At 42.4% G+C, this 21,649-nt stretch overlaps 1 protein-coding gene across 3 annotated transcripts in view; it reads left to right on the top strand.

The window, feature by feature from the left end:
• Positions 1 to 21,649, top strand: part of adamts16 (ADAM metallopeptidase with thrombospondin type 1 motif 16) — a 201,896-nt gene that overhangs the window by 138,106 nt on the left and 42,141 nt on the right. For all 3 annotated transcript variants that reach the window (XM_033048173.1, XM_033048183.1, XM_033048191.1), the window contains one exon: positions 6,714 to 6,852. In XM_033048173.1, the coding sequence (XP_032904064.1) occupies positions 6,714 to 6,852 (139 nt within the window). The remainder of the gene's footprint in view (positions 1 to 6,713; positions 6,853 to 21,649) is intronic.

Here is a 21,649-nt window from a genome sequence, read left to right as displayed (position 1 = left end):
GTGATACTTAGATACATAGATACATAGAAAATAGGTGCAGGAGTAGGCCATTCGGCCCTTCGAGCCTGCACTGCCATTCAATATGATCATGGCTGATCATCCAACTCAGTATCTTGAAGAAACCAAACCAAGGATCCGCCTTGAAAAGGACTATAAAACTATTCCCAAGAATGAATTGGAATTTCCCTTACAAGCCCTCAAAAGTAATGGGATCGCTGCCTGTTATCAACTTGATCTTCTCAATACCGGTGGCTATTTACTGGTGGATAAATAATTAGCTAAGCTTATTACCTAACTTTATCCTTTGTCCCATCCCCACAGTCCTATGCCCTTGCACCAACAAAGGCCCACAGCCAAGCCAACAAATGGCTCTCTGCTCAAAACACAAAGTGCTGGAGTAACTCAGTAGGTCAGGCAGCATCCGTGAAGAGAATGAATAGGCAACATTTTGGGTCACTACCTGAGACGCCACCTATCCATTCCCTTCAAGGATGTTGCCTGCTCTTTTGTTCTAGACTTTTGTTCAAAGTTCCAGCATCTGCAATTCCTTCTGTCTCCATTAGATCACTCTCTCACCATCCAGGCTGCACTTGAATGTTGAGGTACTTGATCAAAATTAACAAGCGTTTTGTTGCTTTTTTATGTGTTAAAATTAATAGAAAAGGAATAAGCTGATATACAGATATCAATGGACCACAATGCCAAGTAGAAATTGTCTCTACTTTTTCCACAGTTAATATCAAGCACTCCTGTAGATGTGATTTTTATTTTGACTTTCTTCCCTAAGCATTCATGCAACCTTTGCAAGAGAGAGAGGTGTTGTCATAGAGTCAACTTCCCCACACCAGCCAATATGTCCCAGCTACACTAGTCCCACCTGCCCACATTTGGTCCATATCCCTCCAAACCTGTCCTATCCATGTACCTGTTTAATTGTTTCTTAAATGTTGGGATAGTTCCTGTCTTAACTACCCCCTCTGGCATCACGTTCCATACACCCACCACCCTTTGTGTGAAAAGAAACCCTCAGATTCCTATTAAATCTTTTCCTCATCACCTTAAAGCTATGTCCTCTGGTCTTCGATTCGCCTACTCTGGGCAAGATACTCTCTGCATCCTCTTGATCTATTCCTCTCATGATTTTAGCCACCTCTATAAGATCACCCCTCATCCTCCTGCTCTCCAAGGAATAGTCCCAGCCTAATCAACCTCTCCCTATAGTTCAGACCCTCTAGTCCTGGCAACGTCCTCGTAAATCTTCTTTGTACCCTTTCCAGCTTGACAACATAAATGACTACTATCAATTTCATTGAGTTTTATAATACATGAAGATAATTTACCTTTATTCAGCCTTAGATAATTGCTCAGTCTTTTTTTCCTGGTAAAATGCCCAGAAACGTTCTTCAATATTGATGATTAAAACTAAATACCAATTGTTTTTGGCGAAAATAAAATGATGGCATTTTTCATTAACCATCAATGTTAAAAGTAATAACTCTGTGTAGTTGCAATAAGATCTGCCTTGTCTTCACATACCATTGTCTAAAAATTAGCATTAAGCTTGGACCTTGCTGGCAAAGCATAATTTCTCTACAAAGTATAAAAGTGATCTACCTGCCCCTGCCCTACCTGCTTAGTTGGGAATTGGCTGTATGTAGATGCTACTAAAGGTGAAATTTTAGCCCTTGCTGTGGGACTTCCCTTGAGCTCATTACCTTTTACCTTCCTGGTCACAAACGCAACTTCACTAGCTATTCCTCCCAACCACCACCAACACCACACCACAAATAGACTCTGAATTTTAATTATAACTCTTTATCACTGATCATGAACCTTCCTACAAAGCCTCAAAGCAAGTCTTCATCACTTGATACAAGACCCTAACCAACACAACAATGTCCTCCTACCCTATAGAACTACGCTCCCCTCCAACCAACATGCACATGTCCCTCGAACCAACACAAAACGTGACTAACTCCACATTACACATTTCAAGTGGAAGACATTCCAGCCCTTTCTTGTAATCCAATTTCAACAAACCAGCCAGCATTACGATATTTTCCATGGCCACTCAGTGTAGATGCAGTTGACCTTCCTTTCACTCTTACAGTGCATGATGAAAATACCATTTCCACATATAGGCACATTTAATTAAGCCGTGACATTATGCACTCAATTTTCTATGATTATTGCCTTATACCACGCATATACTAATTGGAATCTAGGAGAAGAGCGACATGTTTAGACATGCTCTCTGGATCTATCTGCTGATTACTCTGTGATAAGTGCAGTTAACACGGGGCTCATTTCTCTTTAATGTCTTAATATGCCAAAGTTTATTTTTAGCCCAAATTTTCCATTGATTTTCGGTACTGAAAACACCAGGTTCATCCAATTATCGCCATATGTTAAACATCAAACAATGCTGCAAGGTGCAAAGACAGAAACAAATTGTTTGGAGAATCGTGAACCACCTTCAGCTGTAAATAGGTCCAGGAACAAAGGCAAATTTTCATTCAGAATTGTTTTGAAGTTCATTTTGTCTTTTCTTTTCCTTTTGAAGTTCTTCGTTTAATTTGGATACTTACTTTGGAATATTTGGGGGGGGGGTTCCTTAAGTGAAGGGAAATGGAGAAACAGAGAAAGAACGGCATTCAATCTGGAAGCAAATGCATTGATGGCACTGAAGTGGTGTCCTCAACACTGGTGATCTGTGAGGATGCGTTCTCAGTCCCCTTCTTTACTCCTTGTACACCCACGACTGTTCAGCCATGTACAAATCTAATTCAATTTTCAAATTCGCAAATTACACCACCATTATGGGCCAGATATCAAATAATGATGAGTAGAGGAAAGAGATTGAGAACCTCTTGGCCTAATGTCGAGACAGTAATGTCAATGTCAGTAATTCCAAGGAGATAGTCAACTTCAGAAAGCGAAGTGGTACATATACTCCAGTTTACATTGACGGCGCAATGTAGAGAAAGCTTCAAATTCCTAGGAGCCAATATCACCAACAACCTGTCCTGGACCACCCATATTGAAGCAATGCCAATAAAGCAGACCAACGACTCTGCTTCTTTAGAGAGCTTCGGAAACTTCTAGAAAACGTCTACAGATGCGCCATAGAAAGCATCACAGCATGTTTGGGAGCAGCTCCATCCAAGACTGCAAAAGATTGCAGAGAATTGTGGACACAGCCCAGGCCATCATACAAACCAACCTCCCTTCTATTGACTCCATTTACACTTCTCGCTGCCTCCACAAGGCCACAAGCATAAGCAAGGACGGGTCTCTCCCCGGTCACTCCCTCTTCTCCCCTCTCCCATCTGGCAAAATATATAGAAATGTGAAAACACAGACCTCCAGATTCGGGGACAGTTTCTTCCCAACTATTATCAGGCAACAATCAACAACTAGAGAGCAGCCCTGAGTTACTATCTACCCTCGGACTATCTTTAATTGGATTTTACGGGACTTTATTATGCACTAGACGTTATTACCTTTATCGTGTCTCAGTAGACTGTGGATGGCTCGATTGTAATCATGTATTGTCTTTCCACTGACTGGTCAGCAAGCAACAAAACAACTTTTCACTGTACTTTAGTACACGTGAAAATAAATTAAACTTCAAACTTCAAAACCAGTCTCATCAGGTAGACCTGGTGTTCTCTGCAGACACTTAACCAGCAGCAGGCTGTACTGCCACAGATGATCATTCATCTGCATGTTTGTGCACTTGTAACTGGAGGCTTCAATGTTCCATGGGACAGGCACAGGCATTCCTGGAACAGTCCACTTATGGATGATCTTTGGGATCTGGGATGTTTTTGAAGAGAAAGCTTCTCTGCAGTGCTACAATGGGTACAGTTTATCCACTATCACCTTCCCTACTTATAACCACACATCTTCAGGGTGCATTTACTGCATGCTGAATGGATTTGGGGGTAGTAGCTTCCACTCACTAGAGCAAAGATGATTTATAAAACAGTGGATATGCAGGAATAGTACACAATATTTGTAATCTGTATCTAGTCCACTGGGATCAATGTCAATGGCACCATGTTGGACTCCTGCCGCCCTAATTCCTTCACGGCTTTAGCCTTCTCATTGGCAGAATGCACATAGATTAGCACTTCCAATAATATCTACGAAGCAGCCATTCTTACAGATTAGCTTTTTTTTCAATAGTTGGCCCTTATTTTCAATTGCCAGTCAAAAAGATTTAGCAGGAGAGCCACTCAGTGGTCAGACAGATGAATTGCACTAGCAATGTTGAAGAGCATATTGCACTTTTGCAGGTCTTGTCATCTACCTGCTCAGTAGTTACTGCATGATACTTGCCTGCCTTTTTAGATGAATACTTCGTCTTCCAATGCAGAATTATGTTGGCTACTCCGCAAAACATGATTAGAGTGGAACAAACAAAACAAAAGCTGTGGTAACTCAGCAGGACAGGCAGCATCTCTGGAGAGAACGAATGGGTGACACTTTGTGTCGAGACCCTTCTTCAGACTCGACCCCAAACGTCACCCATTCCTTCTCTTCAGAGATGCTGCCTGTCCTGCTGAGTTACTCCAGCATTTTGTATCTATCTTCAGTGTAAATCAGCATCTGCAGTTCCTTCCTAAACAAAAGCTGTACCTGGGCACATGTATAATTGACATAATTAAAACATTTCAATAGGTAAAAGAAAATGCACCATTCCTGATTACCAATCACTAAGTTTGTTATTAAAACAGTTGTCACTGCTCTTGATTTTCCCTTGTACCCAGATCCTATTTTGGATTGAATCAAGTTACTTATCCAGGACTTCTATTTCTAACCATTTTCAATCTAGTTAAACACAGTAATATCCACACCTTCCAATGTATCATTTATGTCTCATTCAGTAGTTCATCAACTGAATACATTATTCTCCATGTGTATGTTACTCATTAAAGTTCATTAATTCTATATTAGAAATATTTGTTTACGCCACCTTCATGTCATGTGGAGCAAAAGCACTGGTCAGAAAGGGATAGTAATTCAATCAGGAGTTCTTTATCATTCAAAATCCTATCGAGCAGGATATCACCAATCACAACATTGTAAAATTGCCTTTCACACCTCACATAAATCATCGCCTAGAGAGAGTAAAATGAGTGTGAACTATCATCATTATTACTGTTAATTAACTTTACCATTATCTATTATTACAAACTCTCCTGTAGTAACCTCATCAATTACGGTATAGCAAATTAAATGTTCAAGTCCATCCACAGATTGGAACAAGTCAGTGAGTGAATAGCCACTGCATCAGGCTTCAGTCAATTCACAGTTGAGTCAAGAGGCTGGGGGGGGGGGGGGGGATTGTGGAAGTAGCCAATGTTTGACAACACTAATCAGAAAAGCAACAGCAGTGAGCAGAAATGTGAAGAAAGCAAATCATTTTCTGATTCTACAGAAGAGTTTAGTATTTGCTTCAAATGTTACCCTGAACTCTATCTTATAGCATATGACAAATGAACTAACTCTGTGTTGTGATGCATTAACAAATGCAAGATTGCATTAGGGATTTGAATTATGAGTTATTTAATTGAAGTTAAAGGAAAAGTTCAACCGAATTTAACTTAAGAACATTTTCTTTTCTTTCTTAATGGTTCCATCTAGTAATCAAATAATTTGTATGGAATATAAATGAAAAATGCTGGAAATACTCGGTAGGTCAGACAGCATAAATGGAGAGAGAAGCATTGTTATTATTCCAGGTCAAAGATCTTTCATCAGAATTCATTGTTTCTTGTTCATGATACTTCATTAGAATCATTCAACCAGAAACATTAACCATTCCTTGCTTCATTGAAGTTGTCTGTCTTGTTTCCAGCTTCTGCAATATTTTCACATTTTAATTTCTATAGAATGGTTTACAGTTCCAAAAATGGACTGACTGTGTTTAAATGCACCATGTGGAATATTGCAGGTAACAGTTTTGTTGTTGTGCTTGTTGCATTCCAACCCGTTTGTTGGTCGGTGAGGCCCCCGCATTTGGAGTATTGTATTCAGTTTTGCTCACTCTACTACAGGAAGCGTCATAACGCTGGAAAGAGTGCAGAGGAGATTTATGAGGATGTTCACTTGAGAGCCTGGGCTATAGGGAGAGGTTGTGCAGGTCGGGACTTTCTTCCTTGGAGCACAGGAGGCTGAGAAAATATCTTATAAAGGTGCATAACATTATGAGGGGTAAATACACAAATTCTTTTACCCAGAATGGAGAATCAAGAACTAGAGGACATAGGTTTAAGGTGAGAGGACAAAGTTTTAAAAAGAACCTGAGGGGCAACTTTTTCACTCGGAGGGCGGTGGGTATATGGAATGAGCTGCCAGGGGAGGTAGTTTAGACAGATACTGTAAAAGCATTGAGAAGACATTTGGACAGAACAGGTTTAGAGGGATATGGGACAAATGTGGGCAAATGGGACAAGCTTAGGTGGGGCATCTGGATTGTCGTGGATGAGTTGGGCAGAAGGGCTTGTTTCCAGTCTGTATGACTCTATGTGGACAGTTTTCCACCTGCTACTCTCAGGCAGGCTGAAAACATTTATAAATGGAAAAAAGAAAATCATAATACTGCATTGTAGTTCATCCATGAAGATAATGTTACAGCAACGCAATCATTTTTTAATGTATTAGTAGATAAGGTAATAATATTTTTCCAAATATTATTTTTCCAGATGCTACTACAAGGCAAAAACCCAGGGATTGGATGGGAATTTGCCTTGCCAAAGTCAGAGATCGAGAATAAAGCAGCTCCAAAACACAATTACACATGGGCCATTGTTCGTTCTGAATGCTCTGTGTCGTGCGGAGGAGGTAACATTTCCTTATTTAATTGCGTAACATATGAATTTCCAAAATCTTGAGTGAATCTTTCCTATCATCAGTTAGTGGAAGATATGTCTTGTGAACCTTCCTGTTGATAGGAGCCTTTTTATTCCATTACTTTTAGAATGTCGGTTCTGTGGCTCCACAGACGCAAAGGAAAAAGGCTGAATAAACAGGGTGGGATTTTTGTGTTGTGAGTAGGTAGTCCTAAGAACAATGGACACATGTTTCGGCTTATTTAACAATATCCTTCAAATTTCCCTTCATTACTTTGGGTGTTTCATCTCCCGCTTCCTTTCCTGGGAAACAAGCATGTTTTTTCTTTATTTCACTGCTTTGAGGAGGGAGGGCATGCTGATGGGGTGAGATCAGATGAAGTAGAATGAAAGGCGGAGTGGAGTAGAGCATAAACACAGGACCGACCATATGGGCCGAATAGTCTGCTTCTGTGCTGCAGTACCTCTGTCGGTCTGTATTGCAGGTGTTTTGTTTTAACTTATTTGTCAATGTGCCTGGGGCTGTTTAAACTACAAAGGCTGCCTTCTGCTTATTAGTCTTGAGGATGCACCATCTATGTACTTAGCTTATTTTAAATTTAGTATTTTCCAGCTTCCCTTATCTTAACGATGCAACTTCAAATTTGCAAGTTATAGGAGGACTCAATGCTTATAACAACCACACATAAATCTAGAGATAGATCTCCATGTGCTGATTTCTTCAGTGATTAGAAATGTAGCAAACTAGTGGTGTAAACTAAGATTGCCATCATTGCTAGGTCACTAGATCCATATATTTGATTAGGTATTTTCTGAGACATCTGATGTGATTCCTATATAATACATGCATCAAATCACACCAATCGTTGATGGGTGCATCTTTTCAAAATTACCAGGGAAATGCGGGAAATGATGTACCAGGAACAACCTTTGTTGGGCACTTATGAAACAGTTCAGTCTTCACAGTGCAGCACTGGCCTGCAGTCCCATCGTTAACTTGCACTAATATAGCCTTTACACATCGCACAATTTGATCAAGGCCCACATTCCTAAGACCCCATCTCCAAATCGCCAGACTCTGCTTCTTTTCCGTTGCAACTACCAACTTGGCACCTCTCCCTTCCTTCACTCATACTCTCATTAAAGACAGCAGAATTTTTAAGCCATATTTTATTGTTAATTTCTGCAGTCCGTGTCCTATTTTCATCCAATTCCCTCGGCTCATAAAATATAACACAGGGAACTTTTGACTTAAAGTTAGGTCTTGTGCAGTCTGCAATTATTCACATTTAATTAATAATTCAAGTAAGAATTGGGGTATGAATCCCAATGGTTTCTGAGACCCTTTGAGTAATTTGAATCTTGGCTAGGTTTCAGCCACAGAGGACAATGTGAACAAATAAAGCTCATCTTTGCTGTTGCTTATCTACAAAAAACATTTCAAATAATTCTTAATTGCGTGATTACCGCTTTGATGTGTCAGTGTTGAAGATTATTAGTATCTTTAGGTGAAATACTTGAAATCAGCATTAAATATTCACTAAACATTTCATATTTTAATCTTCTATCTATATATATTACTACAATCTATCTATCTATGCGTGTGCGTGTATCCATGTGATCTCGGAACTGCCGCAAAATGGTACATCACAGTGCTCGGAAACTTGTACCACCGTAATCACCATTGTCCTGTGGTCATTTGTGTCAAGTTTCGTTCAGATTGATGTTATATTTCACAAGTTATTGACATTTAAATGTTTACCAAATCCCACCTTGAGAAGGATTTCTTCAAATCTGCACTGGCAGTTAGGCAGTTAAGCAGTTACCAGCAAAGACGTCACAATTCCCTAGCGTCTCCAATGTTGCTATCTCAAAACACTGAGTCCTTGACAGCAGATGTCCTTCAGGGAAAGAATCTGCCAGACGATCCCAGCACAGCAAAGTTTAATGATTCAATTTGGATAACAAAGGGGAAGAATCTGCCAGCCTAACCCATCACAGCAAAGTTCAATGATTAGATTTGGATAACAAAAGATGGCCTTGTCGGTGGCACCTACATCACATTAAATGTTAGTGCAAATGCATTTAAAAAAAATGTTTAATATGAGGGAGGGTGAGAAAATGAGCCGACCTGCACAGTTGGCGGCTATGGGTGAGTTGTGGAATATGGCATTGGGGGAACGGGTTCTGTTGTGGGAACGGGTGAGCGGTGGAATCCTACGTTGGGGAATGGTTTGCGTTAGGGGACCAGGCCTCCCATGTGATTTGGTCTAGTATCCTTTTAACTATAAAACACATCTTGGATGTGTATTTATTTATTTGTTTGTGTGTGATCACATCTCCTCGAAAATACGACGTGGTAACGGTAAACATTTTTACATATTTTGATAGAGATTTATCCCGTGGAGTCCAAAATTGACATCTGAAAAATTCATGCATTACTTCTTGAGTTGTTAATCAAAACGTTCAAATGTCTGAAATAACTTAGAAAATAAAAACAGCTGGCTTATGGCTGATGATGTGATGACAATGGGTATGCACGCTGTGTTCCACGCGCTGCGAGTGACGTCACCCAGCCACCCGCAACCCGGGGCCGCCAGGGGCCGCCTGTCCCGCTACCCTCCATCTCTCCCCCCTTCCTCCCCTCCCCCCCTCCTCCTCCCCCCTCCTCCTCCTCGCCCCCTCTCCCCCTATCCCCCCTCCTCCTCTCCCCCACCCCCTCTCCCCCCTCCCCCTCCTCTCTCTCTCTCTCTCTCCCCTTCTCTCTCTCCCCTTCTCTCTCCCCCCTCTCTCTCCCCTCTCTCTACCCCCTCTCTCTCCTCCCCCGCGCTCACCTCCTCTCTCCCCCCTCTCTCTCCTCCCCCTCTCTCTCCTCCCCCTCTCTCTCCCACTCACTCTCCTCCCTCTCTCCCCCACCCCCTCTCCCCCACCCCCTCTCCCCCTCCCCCTCCTCTCTCTCTCCCTCTCTCCCCACCCCCCTCCTCTCTCTCTCCCCCTCTCTCTCCCCCTCTCTCTACCCCCTCTCTCTCCTCCCCCGCGCTCACCTCCTCTCTCCCCCCTCTCTCTCCTCCCCCTCTCTCTCCTCCCCCTCTCTCCCCCACTCTCTCTCCTCCCTCTCTCCCCCTCCCTCTCTTCCCCCTCCCCCTCTCCCCCCCACTCTCTCCTCCCTCTCTCTGTCTCTGCCCCTCTCTCTGTCTCTGCCCCTCTCTCACTGTCTCTGTCCTCTCTCTCTTCCCCCATCCCACTCCAGATGCGCCTGCGAGTTGGGGGCTATGCGTGAGTGGATACGGCGGGGATGGGGTCAAAGGAGCGAATGAATAATATTAATATAATATCAAGGGGGGTGGTTAGTGTGTGTGGGGGGTGGTTAGTGTGTGTGTGTTGGGGGGGTGGTTAGTATGTGTGTGAAGCCGCATTTCCAGAATTCAGATCAGCCATATTTTTTCACAACGGCGACACAGGTAAGATTAGTTCCTTTTCAATGTTGCTCCGGGACCACGGGGATCCGCCGTCTCGGCGCTGGGGCTGCGTCTGCGTCTGCGGGCGGCGGGCAACTCTGGGGGCAGGGAGAGGCCGCACTGACGTTCTGGGGCCTGGGCGCTTAGCTCAGGGCAAGCGAAGAAGGAAAGGAGCGGCACCTTCGAGAGGAGGGGTAGAGAGGGAGATGGGGGGGGAAGTAAGGGAGGTGAGGAGGGAGAGTGGGGGAATAGAGGGAGAGGATGGGGAAGTGGGGAATAGAGTGAGAGGAGAGCAGTGGGGGAGGTGAGGAGGGTTAGTGGGGAGATAGAGGGATAGGAGGGGGTGTAGGGAGGGGAGAAGAGTTATGGAGGGAGTGAGGGAGGGAGTGACTGAGGGTAGGGGAAAGGAGAGGGAGGTAGAGGTGATGGAGGGATTAGGAGTGCAGAGGAGGAGGGGAAAGAAGAGGGAGGGTGAAGAGGAGGGGGAGGGAGTGCTGGGGGATGAGGGGAAATGAACCACGCCTGCGCAGTTGAGGGCTATGCGTGAGTGGTGGAATGTTGCATTGGGGAACGGGTTGCCTTGGGGGACCAGGTCTCCCATGTGACAGGGACCCAACGGGTCCCACTTAGTCTAGTCTATCTATATTACTAAAAGTCTGATCTTGACCACTTCCTGTTCTGTATATTGATTTTAGAAAAAACGCTGACACTTATGGCTATGGCTGTGATTTTTGGCCATCTTACTCAGAGTCGCCCTCCGCTGTGCAGGACTAGAGGATTTTTCCTATCAATGAAAATTAAAAGAGTTATTCATGTTTAAAAGATGTTGAGATTTTCTCTCGTGAAGGCTACGCCCCTTCCGGAAGGACTAAAAAACGCAGAAGTGATGAGTGCCTCAGTCAGTCTCTGCAAGATGGGGGAGCGAGAGGGTTAAGTCTCTCAGTCTGAGCTGTGAATAACACTGAACACATGTCTACTAATCTGTGAGTGGTTTTACTGACCTGTCAGTGCCCTTAATGTGGTTTGAAAATATAATTTGGAAATGCTGAAGCTGTGTTGCCTTTGGTTTGGAAATGCTAAAGCTGTGTTGCCTTTGGTTTGGAAATGCTAAAGCTGTGTTGCCTTTGGTTTGGAAATGTTAAAGCTGTGTTGCCTTTGATTTGGAAATGCTAAAGCTGTGTTGCCTTTGGTTTGGAAATGCTAAAGCTGTGTTGCCTAATTAAAGTTGCCTTGCCTAATTAAAGTTGCCTTCTATATAATTAAAAGTCTAATCTTGACCACTTCCTGTTTGCACTTTATATTGATTTTAGAAAAAACGCTACCACGTACGGCTGTGACTTTTGGCCATCTTACTCAGAGTCCCCCTCCACTCATCAGGTGCTGAGGATTTTTCCCATCGATGAAAAATAAGAGTTATTAGTTTTGAGATTCTCTATCCTGTCAATCACGCCATGAAGGCCACGCCCCTTCTGGTGGGTGGGGGGGAGGGACTATAAAACCCAGAAGTGTGGGCGTGGCTCAGTCTCTGCAAGATGGAGGAGGGAGAGGTCACGACTCGCTGTCTTTAGTGGCCTTGCACCCTGCTTGAAATGGTATGAAACTGCACTTGAATTTGGTGGCCTTGCACCCTGCTTAAAATGGTATGAAACTGCACTTGAATTTGGTGGCATTGCACCCTGCTTGAAATGGAATTTCAAGGAATAGCCGTGAGTTAACTGCCAGCCCACCAGCCGTGAGTGAGTGAGCTGCCAGCACAACAGGTTTGAGTGACTGAGCCGCCAGCCCTAGAATCCATTCGGCCCACAATGTCCTCTAGCCCTCTGGAAACCAGTCCCTTCAGCCCACAACACCCATACTAGCGCTCCAGAAAGCCCCCACTCACCCCACTGGCCACCAATATTGGAATTGGTGGAGAGGTGAAATATTGCGTTTGGGGGACCAGCCCTCCCGTGTGATGCTGGGACCCAACGGGTCCCACTTAGTCTAGTATATTATAAATGTTAATATGCTAATAACTTGTTGACCATAAAATAGTTTTTTTTCTCTGAACTGGTACATAATAAAGTCCAAACTACTCTCTATGGTAGGGATTTATTTCCAAGTGAAACAAAAATTAGCATGGCAAATGTTAGATGGTGGGCAAACTTTGAAATGTACCTGTGATGGCTTTAATCAATTTTAGCTGGACCATTTCACATTTTATATATTTTATGATTTAAAACAGCTGTTGGCATCTCTGGGCTCATAGAGAAATATAGTTTAGAGTGGGCTGTTCTGCAGACATTTATTATTGTGGAGGAAGGAAAGGCTTATGTTTTAATGTTATATTTTCTAAGAATGGCAAAATGGACAATGCTTAACTCAATAAACGAGATTGTAAAACATTACTCCTGGCATGTCAGATCAGGACACTAATTTCCTTTAAACTATAAAGCATTTTTATTTTGATGGGTAACTCTGCACAAGTTGATGTAAAATGACCACAGTGCTCGGTATAAAATTCCGTCTCCACCTATCGCAATAAGCCAATAAAATTATTACTCACTATCCCTTATTTCCTGTTGCGGTGAAATCCAAGGCTCCTACAACATATCATGCAAACCTTCCTGAGACAACACCCAGAATAATTATGCAGGAGAAGCATTGCTTAGGCTTAACAGAACACACTTCACACCATGCCTCACAAAATAATTGCTGCATAAGAAATTTCAGGCATAATCATTCATTCTTTTTATTTTGGTTTGAAATTGAATGGGTCATACAATTGTGAGGAGTAGTCAATTGATTTGAATGAGAAAAACGAAAGGTTTGGTGGTTAAAGTTTAAAATGGAGTTATAGTTTTGGATTTTTTAATTTAAAATAGATTCTAGTTGAAAATAAAGTTCATCTGTTATCTTGAAATCACCATCTCTTATCTGTCACTGATATTTTATTGGTTAGAGCTTTACACTTGTACATTTATATTAGTCTTAAAATAATTAATACTAGTCAGACATTGCAACTCAAGAACCAAACCTCAGCCATGGTCAAGGACAAAAAGAAATCAAGGGGAGGGACTAAAAACGTATGAAGGGGAAATGCAGGAAAATTAACAAAAAGTAGAAATGAAAGAGATTGAAAACAGTGACAAATAAATTAAAAAATTGAACCAATAACACATCCTTGTTTTGGAGCAAAGATGTATTCATCTTAATATAAATTCACTTCATTTTTCAGTTCGTGAAATTAGATTTTTTTTGTCGACAATATAAAATCTAAATTCAGATTCCTAGAAACATAGAAAAATAGGTGCAGGAGTAGGCCATTCGGCCCTCCGAGCCAGCACCGCCATTCAATATGATAATTGCTGATCATCTAAAATCAGTACCCCGTTCCTGCTTTTTTCCCATATCCCTTGATTCCTTTAGCCCTAAGACCTAAATCTAACTCACTATTGAAACCATCCAGTGAATTGGCCTCCATTGCCTTCTGTGGCAGAGAATTCCACAGATTCACAACTCTCGAGGTGAAGAAGTTTTTCCTCATCTCAGTCCTAAATGGCCTACCACTCATTCTTAAACTTTAAACCTGGTTCTGGACTCCCCTAACATTGGGAAATTTTTACCTGCATCTAGCCTGACCAATCCTTTAAAATTTTATATGTGTCTATAAGATACCCTCTCATCCTTCTAAATTCCAGTGAATACAAGCCCAGTCGACCCCTTCTTTCATCATATGTCAGTCCTGCTATCCTGGGAATTAACCTGGTGAACCTACACTGCACTCCCTCAATAGCAATAATGTCCTTCCTCAAATTAGGACAAAATAGCACACAATACTCTAGATGCGATCTCACCAGGGCCCTGTGTAACTGCAGTAGGACCTCCTTGCTCCTAAACCCAATTCCTCTCGCAATGAAGGCCAACATGCCATTAGGTTTCTTCACTGCCTGCTGTACCTGCATGCTTACTTTCAGTAACTGATGCACAAACAGATCTCATTGCACCTCGCCATATCCTAATCTGAGACCATTCAGATAATAATCTTCCTACCTGTTCTTGCCAATCAAAGTGGATACCCTCACATTTATCCACATTATATTGCATTTGAAATGCATCTGCCCACTCACCCAACCTATCCAAGTCACCCTGCAGCCTCATAGCATCCTCATCGCAGTTCACACTGCCAACCAGCTTTGTGTCACCCACAAACTTGGAGATGTCGCATTTAATTCCATCATCTGAATCGTTAATATATATTGTAAATAATTGGGGTTCCAGCACCGAGCCTTGCGGCACCCCACTAGTCACTAGTGCCATTCTGAAAGGGACCCGTTAATTCCTACTCTTTGCTTCCTGTCTCTCAACCAGTTCTCTATCCATGTCAATACCCTACCCCCAATACCATGTGTTCTAATTTTGCACACTAATCTCTTGTGTGGGACCTTGTCAAAGGCTTTTTGAATGTCCAGATACACCACATCCACTGGCTCTCCCTTATCCATTATACTTGCTACATCCTCAAAAAATTCTAGAAGATTAGTCAAGCATGATTTCCCCTTCATAAATCCATGCTGACTTTGACCGATCCTGTCACTGCTTTCCAAATGCGCTGCTGTAACATCTTTAACAATCGACTCAAGCATCTTCCCCACTACCGATGCAAGGCTAATTGGTTTATAATTCCCCGGTTTCTCTCTCCCTCCTTTCCTAAAAAGTGGTGCTACATTGGCTACCCTCCAGTTCACAGGAACTGATCCAGAGCCGAGAGAACATTGGAAAATGATCTTCAATGCATCCAGGATTTCTGGGGCCACCTCTTTGAGCACTCTGGAGATTGTTTGTGTCTTCCAAGTTTAACTGTTCTGCTATTTCTTTGTCTCCCATTATAAATTCACCTGTCTCTGATTGTAAGGGACCTGCATTTGTCTTCACTAATCTTTTCCTTTTTACATATCTAAATAAGCTTTTAGAGTCAGTTTTGTCCTCCTCTGTTGAGTTCTAAATTTCTCCCAGTCCTCCGGTTTGCTGCTTCCTCTGACCAATTTATATGCCTTTTCCTTGGATTTCCATCGTTAGCCACGGTTGAGCTGCCTTCCCCCTTTTATTTTTGCGCCAGACAGGGATGAACAATTTTTGGAGTTCATCCATGCGGTCTTTATATCTTTGACATTGCATCTCCACCATCAACCCTTTAAGTATAATTTGCCAGTCTATCCTAGTCAATTCCCATCTCACACCTTCAAAGTCTCATTTCTTTAAGTTCAGGACCCGAGTCTCTGAATTAACCGTGTCACTTTCCATCCTAATGCAGAATTCACCATATTATGGCAATTGTTGCCAAAAGGGGCTTTGCACAACAAAATCGCTGACTAATCCTTCCTCATTACACAATACCCAGTCAGGGATGGCCTGCCCTGTAGTCGGCTCTTCTACATATTGGGTTAAAAAACCATCCCGTATACATTCCAGGAAAACCTCCTCCTCAGCACTGCTACCAAGTTGGTTGGCCCAATCTATATGTAGATTAAAGTCACCCATGATAACTGCTGTACCTTTGCTACGCACATCCCTAATTTCCTGCTTTGTGCTATCCTCAACCTCCTGGTGGTCTGTATACAACTCCAACAAGCATTTTCTGCCCTTGGCTATTTCACAGTTCTACCCATACCGATTCTACAGCATCCACCTAATGTCTCTCCTTGTTATTGCATTAATGTCCTCTTTAACAAGCAATGCCACCCCACTTTCTCTTCCTTTCTGTCTATCCTTCCTGAATATCGAATACCCCTGCATGTTTAGCTCCCAGCCTTGGTCATCCGGGAGCCACGTCTCTGTGATTCCAACTATATCATATTCCTTAACTATGAACTGCACATTCAATTAATCCACCTTATTACGAATGTTATAGCATGACCTTCACAATGTGCATATGAATGGAATGCACATTGATGGATATTTCTAAGTTTTACTGTCACACTAATTACTTTGGCAATATTCACAATCAGAACCAAGCTGGTATTGTTCTTATGGAATGACTTGCACACATACACCCACAGCAATCTTACAAATAGCCTTGCGCCATTGAGAATGGTTACCCTGATTTTTCCACTTCCATTCATATGCACATTGTGAAGGTCGTGCTATTGTGTGGTCAGATCCGTGCTTTTCTTTCCCCATTCTTTGCAACACAAATTCTCGTGAACCAGTAATTGACAGTACTCTGTTTGATAGGTTTCTCCTTTGTTCACCAAATAATAGCTTTTCCACAAAGTTCAAGTGTAGTATTGTTGCAGTTTTACTATGAACAAGGGTCAGCATTGGCCGCTGTGCAGTATAAAAGGATAAAATGGCTTATTAAAATTGCTGATTTAAAAAGACTGAAAAAGCGCATATAATGGTCTGGGAAGCTGACTCATTTTAAAAGGCACACGATTAAGTGTACAGAATATTGAGATTGGCGAATTGTGTGTGAATGGGCACGGTAATTAAAACAGTTAATTACTTCTTCCCAAACGAAGAGCAGCATTGCACATGGAATCTTGTTTGTTTAGTTGAGAATTATAAACAACAGCTTATTTATATGACATGATTCAGGCTTAGGTTTATTATTGTCACGTACAGTAAAACGCTATGTTTTGCATGCAATCCAAAGCGATCAGATACACCATACATAAACACAATCAAGTACAATAGATAGAGCAAAGTGAAAAATACAGTCTCAAATATAGTTCTCAGCGTTTTATTGTAGCATATCAGTTCCATAGATAAAGTCCAATGTCATTGGAATAGAAGTGAATCGGATAATATCCTTGCTTATAGATGGACTGTTCAGAAGCCTGATAATAGAGGAAAAGCAGCTGTACATGAGGCTGGTGTGCGCTTTCAAGCTTCTGTGTCTTCTGCAGGATTGGAGGAGAGAAAAGAAGGAATGACTGGGGTGGGACGAGTCTTTAATTATGCTGGCTGCTCATGATGGATGAGAACAAGAATTGGCAGGTGGGGTGGTGGTTGGTCAGTGAGCTTTGTTGTTTCTTTTTGTTGCAAGAAAATTATGTTCTGGAAAACATACAGTTTCATACAGCCAAGAGTAAAGATCAGGGACATGGGACCACTTTGGTCTCACATTCAGAGAAGAGGCACAGAAACATAGACCCAACTGTTCTCTATGTTCCATATTTATATGGCATCTGCTCCATTGGGGAAATGTTATCAATATTTATTACTGGTTTTATATTTACATATCAGAGAATCCTGCAAAGTTTCTGCAAAGTGTCATGTGACTTTGCCTCTCAGCAAGGGTTAAGGAAAATTCAGAATTTTCCTTAATTTTGGCATGAATTACTGAAAAGAAAAGCAAAATAGTGAAGTATACATTTACTTTAGGAGTTGGAAAGCATTCATTCCAACTGGTATAAAATAAAATGTGATAGAGCTTGACTTTAAATTGTTGCTCCAAAGTGTGTGTGCTCTGTTTGTAAGTGCAGTGTTAATCGTACTACTAGCTTAGGTGACTCTAAAAAGCTATACCACGTACTGGGCCATGTTGAAACCACTCTCTGGCTCTGGTGGTAGACAAAACTCTACCACCAGTCTGAGTTTCTCCAGCATTTTTGTCTACCTTCGATTTTTCAGGATCTGCAGTTCCTTCTTAAACATCTGGCTCCGATGGTATTAGATTTGTTTACCATTGTTGTATCTTATATATTTTTTTGGCTCAGACAATCAATGTAAGCAGCAATTGCCAAATGATAATCACCGTTACTTCCAGCTCCCATGGGGTTTTTCAAAACCAACTCACAGTTTTCAAAACCAACTCACGGTGCGAGTCCACCCACGAGTGATCCCGAGTTAAAAACAAATCAAACTCATGGTAATCACATAGAATTAACGTAGCGGGAAAGTCGGAACTCGGGGACGTAACATAGCGACTAGTAACGCTAACGGCAGGTACTCGGGAAACTTGTTAACTCGTGAACATTTTTCAACATGTTGAAAGATTTCCACGAGTCAAATTTACTCTTGGAGGAAAAATTTGAAACTTTTAAACTCGTTGTAATACCGTAGTAGCCTGTGAGTTTACCATAGTGACTGGTGAGTAACCCGTGGGTTTGGCCTGAGGGCCAGAAGTGAAATGTTGAAGATTAGTCAGATCTTAATGGAAAATTTTACAGTGATCTAACAATTCATTTTCAGTGAGTAATGCCTTTCAATCATGGATGCCAGACCTTGAACAAATGCAGTTCAAATGGACACCCGTTGCCTTAGCACAGCATGGCTTTTAGTATTACTAATTCCAAGGGAAGGGCACGGATCAGTTTTAGTGATGCAGCTCAATCAAACCAAACATTCAATGCAGGACAATGTTGAATTGATGCAGCTTCATTGAGTTGTCCTGGTTTTCTGTGGAAAGCGAGTTAAGCCTTTCTCAGATGTAATCTTAATGTGGTTCATCTCAAGTTAAAGAGGCAAATGCAACAAGTTTGAGCAATTTTGGAAGGATTGTTTCTTGAAACAAACTGCTCTAAAAGTTTGAAGGAAGAAATTGCAGATACTGGTTTAAACCAAAGATAGATACAAAATGATGGACAAACTCAGCTGGTCAGGCAGCATCTATGGAGAAACAAAATAGGTGATGTTTCGGGTCGAGATTGTTCTTCAGGCTGGGTCTTAGCTTGAAGAAGGCTCACGTCCCAAAACATCGCCTACTCCTTTTCTCAAGAGATGTTGCCTGGCCCGTGGAGTTACTCGAGCATTTTGTAACTATTTTTGGTTTAAACTAGCATCTGCAATTCCTTCCTTCCAAACTTCCTTCCTTCAAACGTCACCTATTCCTTTTCTCCAGAAATGTTGCGTGACCCGTTGAGTTAACTCGGCAGCTGGACAGAGAAAAAAAGGTGAGTAAAAAAAGGTTTGCCAAGTCTGCCTGTCAGGAATGATCCCTTGATGCTGGAGACACCTGTGGGAATCTCACCGTGGCCTTTGGAATAGAACGAGCAACAATCCATATTTCCAAGGGCAGGTCACTTCCCTTGTTTATGTGCCTTTCACATTACTGCTTCAGAGGTTTGATGCGTTATGTGGGGAGGGGAGGGGAGGGGGGGATTGAATGCATTCCTGTTTGAATAAGTGTAGGAAGGAACTGCAGATGGTGGTTTACACCGAAGACAGGCACATAAAGCTGGTGTAGCTCAGCGGGTCATGCAGCATCGCCGAAAAAAAGAGTCTCGACCCAAAGCATCGCCTATTCCTTTTCTCCGGAGATGCCGTCTGACCCGCTGAGTTACTCCAGCTTTTTGTGTCCATCTCTTGTTTGAATAAGATTTTGAATGAGCCAGCCGTCAAACACTCATTTACCTCAAACTCATTTCTGCCCGCGTTCACATCAATTTCCCACTTGAGCCCCATTCGACCACTCACCGACACATCGGGGGAAGGTGACAGTCCTTCAGGTGTTTTTGCCATTCATTTCTCATCGAGTCATGGGTTCATACAACACAGCAGGTGTTGCGGGGAGCATTCATACAACAAAGCAGCATGCGGGGAGCGAAAGGGGGCACTTGGGGGAAACTCCATAAAATAGTACGGGAGGTTAGAATCGAACCCGGGTCCCTGGAGCAGTGACACACGCTGCTCAAGTGAACGTATAATGAAATGAATGAGGACAGACAATAATCAGATTAATTAAACTCATCAAAGGGCGTATATTTAACGTGAGCAGCAGGCGGAATAGAAGGCATCTGATGATTTTTTTCTCAACCCAGTAAGTACTGTAGTCGTAATCTGAGAACGCGATGGAGGCAGGTTTACAAAGTATATGGGCCAGAACTCGAATAACGGTCAGGAAGGCTATGGTTGGAATGGACATGGTGGGCGGAGGAGCCTGTTTCTGTGTTGTATGAACCCATGACTCGATGAAAAATGAGTGGCAAAAACACCTGAAGGATTGTGAGATAATGATCATGGATGACTTTTAATGGAAAGTCCACACATACACATAGACAGCCAAGATGAACTTCATATCTACACTCAGATGGACTGGCAGATGGAGGAGATAGGAATTGGGGAAAGAGAGGAAAACCCCAAGAGAAATACAGGGAAAGAGATATTGGAAAAGACAGATGCTGGAATCCTGAAACGCATGTCAAAACATTTAAAAGGTATAAAAACATAGCAAATAGGTGCAGGAGTAGGCCATTCGGCCCTTCGAACCAGCATTGCCATTCAATATGATCATGGCTGATCATTCAAAATCAGTACCCCATTTCTGCTTTCTCCCCATATCCCTTGATTCCGTAATCCTTAAGAAATGTAAACATGGGAGGCTTTTTAAAATGTAAAAAAAACCTGCATGACATCATTTTTACCATGTGATGATTTTTCCACACGTCAGTAGTCGTTGCTGGCTCAAGAGTAACTCGGGAGTGGAACTTGGTAACTTGGGAGAGGAACTTGGTACATCGCAGAAATGAGAAGTAAACGGCAAACTTAGACATACACGTGGGAACTCGTTTAAACCCGTGAACATAAACTTGGAATCTCGTAGAAAACCACGAGTTTGATTTTTTCTTTCACTCGGGATCACTCGTGGGTGGACTTGCACCGTGAGACAGGGCTGTTACTGGGTGTACACTCCAGTACACATAATGGGTGATCTATAGGATGTGGTAATGAGGCGAACAATAGCATGTACCTTGAATCAACAGACTTACACACCAAAGGATCAAACTCTGTAAAATCTATCTCATTTCGCCTTTTGTGGTCTCACTCATGAAGACATTTGATTGTGCGTCTACGCTCATGCCATGTTAAGATGGCAGCAATCACCAGGATTACTTTTTTCTCTAAAAATAGTTAATATACTTGCAAGCCACGCACAGGAAATCAGGGCTGATCAGCAAGAACAGGCCCAGCAATTGAACTACATAAAAGGATCACTTGCAGGTATTTTGGGAAATAATTTGGAGGGCGGAATGATTGGAATCAGATGGGCTGCATTTTGGAGTGTGATGTTGAGAACTTGCCACAAATCTAAAGTGTTGAAACACATGAAAAGGCTTATATTTCATTTTCAGTTTAGTTTAGAGATATGGTGTGGAAGCAAGCCCCTCGGCCCACGGAGTCCATGCCGACCAGTGATCACCCATACGCTAGTTCTATCCTACACACTAGGGACAAAATTACAGAAGCCAATTAACCTGCAAACCTGCATATCTTTGGAATGTAGGAGGAAACCCATGCGGTCACAGGGAGAACTACATAGAGACAGTGCCCCTAGTCCGAATCGAACCCGGGTCTCTGACGCTGTAAGGCAGCAACTCCACCCCTGCGCTACTGTGCTGCCCTGCTGAG

Source organism: Amblyraja radiata, chromosome 2 (genome assembly GCF_010909765.2).
Source record: "Amblyraja radiata isolate CabotCenter1 chromosome 2, sAmbRad1.1.pri, whole genome shotgun sequence".
In the NCBI taxonomy this organism is placed as follows: domain Eukaryota; kingdom Metazoa; phylum Chordata; class Chondrichthyes; order Rajiformes; family Rajidae; genus Amblyraja; species Amblyraja radiata.
The sequence above is the reverse complement of the archived record's forward strand: the minus strand, read 5'-3'. Positions and strand labels throughout refer to the sequence as shown.